Source organism: Haplochromis burtoni, unplaced genomic scaffold (assembly GCF_018398535.1).
Source record: "Haplochromis burtoni strain Fernald_Lab_line unplaced genomic scaffold, NCSU_Asbu1 Contig_310, whole genome shotgun sequence".
Lineage (NCBI taxonomy): Eukaryota > Metazoa > Chordata > Actinopteri > Cichliformes > Cichlidae > Haplochromis > Haplochromis burtoni.
The window spans coordinates 489,509-493,133 of NW_024582671.1; the positions used below are offsets into that span (position 1 = coordinate 489,509).

At 47.3% G+C, this 3,625-nt stretch overlaps 1 protein-coding gene across 1 annotated transcript in view; it reads right to left on the minus strand.

Moving 5' to 3' along the window:
* Nucleotides 1–1,305: 1,305 nt before the first annotated feature.
* LOC102289049 (E3 ubiquitin-protein ligase RNF123) overlaps nucleotides 1,306–3,625 on the minus strand; it is a gene marked incomplete in the record, with an annotated part of 119,868 nt that continues 117,548 nt past the window's right edge. The window contains 1 exon segment of the mRNA XM_042228185.1: nucleotides 1,306–1,923. Coding sequence (XP_042084119.1) covers nucleotides 1,824–1,923 — 100 coding nt within the window.

Below are 3,625 nucleotides of genomic sequence, written 5' to 3' on the forward strand. Positions count from 1 at the left end.
AATTTTAAATTTTAAATCTAAATGTTACAGGAAACTAAATATTTAGGCTAACATGCAAATTTATTGTACGGATCAACGGAAATACCAAAATAAAAGCTTTACGAAAACCTCCGGTGCAAAAGTGTGCCGGTATTGGTCAGATTACGTCTGCTCTCCGCCTCACTTCTCATCGCCATGAGCTGCTTCACTTCTTGCCTACGAGCATGTCCGTGTGCTGCAGCGATTGTGAAGTGGAGACTGCAGCTGCTGAGCGCACTACTGCTGAACCTTTGGATGGCCGACGAAACGGATCTTCGGAGGTTCTCAGCTAAATCGCTGCTGGTAGGCAAGAAGTGAAGCAGCTCATGGCGGTGAGAAGTGACCAGCAGGGGTCATTTCACACCTGATGGTCACACACAGCCCCGGGCTGTGTCTGCTCTCTCCCGGGGCGTAGCATACCGATGTTTTGTCACGTCCCGCGGCGTTCCTGAGGAAACTTATTGTTATGGCTGAATCCCAGTGGACGGTCCCACGGTAATAGACGTTCCAGCCCTAAAGCTAACGATAACCTAACCTTAACCAGCAGCTAAATGGCGTAAAATAGTGTTGTCCAAAGTGATTTTAAGAAAATGAACCAACATGTGTAGATTGAGTCCAAACGGTTCTCATGTGTTCTCCTTTTTCCCGAGGTTTTCGTAAAGCTTTTATTTTGGTATTTCCGTTGATCCGTACAATAAATTTTACATGTTAGCCTAAATATTTAGTTTCCTGTAACATTTAGATTTAAATATAATATTTAGATTTAACATTCAAAACTGTGTTTTAACTGTGAAAAGTTACAAGTATTTTACTAAATGTTGTAAAAAAAAGGACTCGTTTTTAGCTAAATGTGGAAAAATATTGCAGTTAATTTCAGCATGTTTCACTTTACAAACGGCGCCCCACAGTGTGAACATGTGTGAAATCATAACTGTGGAACTAACGGCAGAGTACAGCGAGCACGCAACGACTCCTCCAGCAGAAACACCACCGTCATCATCATCAGCGCAGTAATCCGGATACACATGTGCGTCTCATCCACGCCAGGTTCAGGTTTTCTCTGATTCGTGGAGAACAGAAAGTTCAAACATCTGCTGACGGTTTGAATTTTACTGATGAAGAGCAGCCTGTAGTTAAAGGATGGACGTTTGTTTATTTAACCGATTTGAACAGGTCACATGTTTCTGTGTTCTGCTGTGAATGAAGTTTATGAGACCTGAAATCACTTCTTAATGATGTGGACGTTTATCTTAAAGCAGCTTTTCAACAGCAGTGACGCCCTCTTTGTTTGTGACACTGAATCTGGAGCCTGACGGTGATAAGGACAGAAACTCTGTCACAGCAGGGTAACAACAGTCCAGCAGGCGTGTGTGTACAGGTACAGCTCTCTGAGCTGTGGATCAGGTGGTGATGGAGGACGCTGGATCCTATCTGCGGTTGTTTGGCTCTTTGTCGACCTTTTCGTGTGTTTTATGTGAGTTTTGTGTGTCTGTGTTAAATTACTGTGGGAGTCCTGGAGGAAGCCTTCCTCTGCTGAGGATGAGGTTCTCCTTTGTTTCCTGTTTGTGTGTTTCTGCAGAGGCGGCACGCCTGCATCCTGTTGCCCTGTAGCACTGTGTGTGTCTGTGTGTGTGTCTGTGTGCGTGGTGTACTCGCTTTGACAGGTGGAGGTGCTGTTGTGCTAATGTGACAGCTGGTTCTGCTGCTGTCTTCACATCACTGCTCTGGTTTTTTGTGTGTAGTTATGGTGCCTCATTTCACCCTGCATGTGTGTGTGTGTGTGCGCGTGTATGTGTGTGCGTGTGTTAGGAGGAGGCCGGCTTGCTGTAGTCCTCGACTCCGGTGATGGTGGCCTTGCAGAAGAAGCAGTCCTTGTTGTTCATCAGGTGCTGGTTGATGCAGGCTCTGCAGAGGAAACAGGAAGTTACGCTGATCATGTGATCGTCTGCAAACAGCTTTGAGCATTAAAAGTGTTTATGTGTGACTGAGCTGGGCTAACACATCTTCACAGCGTTTTGCTGTTGGAGGGTTACTGTGAGCACGTGCAGCAGCGAGCTGCAGGTCCACCTCTGAGGGCCAGGTTGCAGCTGTGGGAGGCGACCTGCCTCCAAACACTCAGACAGATGAAGGCGAGCCAGGACCTGCTGGCTACGTCATCTGTGCGGATCTCTTTGTAAGACAACACTTAGGTCGTGCTTTTGGTTCTTTGGGATGATGATTTTCACCGCCCTGCATCACTTCCTGCGCCCACCCCATCAGTGAGCCATATTTAAAGAACAGCGGCTAATCTGAGCGGCTCTAACGAAGCTGTCGGGGGATTTTCTGTCTCAGGGTTTATCAGATTGTGTCTGTTGTATTTACTCCCTCTTCAGCACGTTCTGAGCTCTGCATGGACGAGCACCGACATACATCAGAGATCTTTTACATCCCAGCAGGTCCCTGAGGTCATGTGATCAGGGCTTGCTGGTTGTCCATCATATGAGGCTGAAAACAAAAGTTGACAGAGCTTTTGTAACTGTGGCCCCCAGACTCTGGACCCCTCTCCCTTTGAGCTTCAGCTCTGTGGACTCAGCAGTCTCTTTTATAAAACAGCTAAAATCATTTTTGTTTCTGTGTTTTAGCGTTTCTGTGAAGCACTTTGTGATTTTTATTTTGAAAGGTGCTATACAATACAATGTTACTTTAGATGTTTTTTAATGGTGGTAATATTGGTTTGAAGGTTTTGGCTTTTATTTTGAAAGGTCCAGTAAGAATAAAGAACAATGTGGCAGAATTAAGATTATTTTTCTGACGGTGTTTAAGTCGTTATTGAGCCAAGAAAGCTGCCAGAGGACCGACAGCACACAGCTGTCCAATCAGACGACACGACGTTTGATCCGTTTTGAAGCTTCGTTTCACCCGGCGTGATGTGTGACACACACTGAAACCTGTCTGTGTGTTTTAGAGGGGCCCGAGTGAACGCTCAGAGCTGCTCTCACGAGTCCGTTTGTCACGAGGAGGAATCAGCTGGTTCACTCGGTGACAGCGCTCTCCATCATGCTGCAGCAATCCATACGGCTGCTGAGTCGGCGTGCCAGCTCAGCTAAATCAAGCGCACCTTCAGGATAGCATGAAATATGCATCCAGATATGAACGAGGTCTGCGCCCACGGCGGCGTCCAGCTGCAGTAAGGAAACAGCTGACTCACACACACAGGTGAGAGTGTGCGAGTCAGCCATATCTGTGTGTGTCAGGACGTCTGCAGGAGCAATCTCACACTTTCAAGATCCTGCTTGCCCCACACTCGCCGTCACGTCATCAGCTGTACCGAGCAGGGCGTTCTTCATCGCCGTCTCAGCGTCCTGTAAACTCGGGATGTGCTGCCCGCCACCAGCATGTTTGAGACTCAGAATGTGGCGTTAGTGCCAGTGTTAGACGAGGATTAAGGGGCTGGTCTATTATGTCAATTATATGAATACTCCACGAGTGTGTGTGTGTGTGTGTGTGTGTGTGTGTGTGTTGTGTGTGTGTGTGTGTGTGCGCGATTGACCGTAGGGCAGTGTGTGTGTGGCAAGGCTTGAAGATGGCAGAGATGGGGTGAGCGTAGCAGATGGGACAGAGGTCTTCC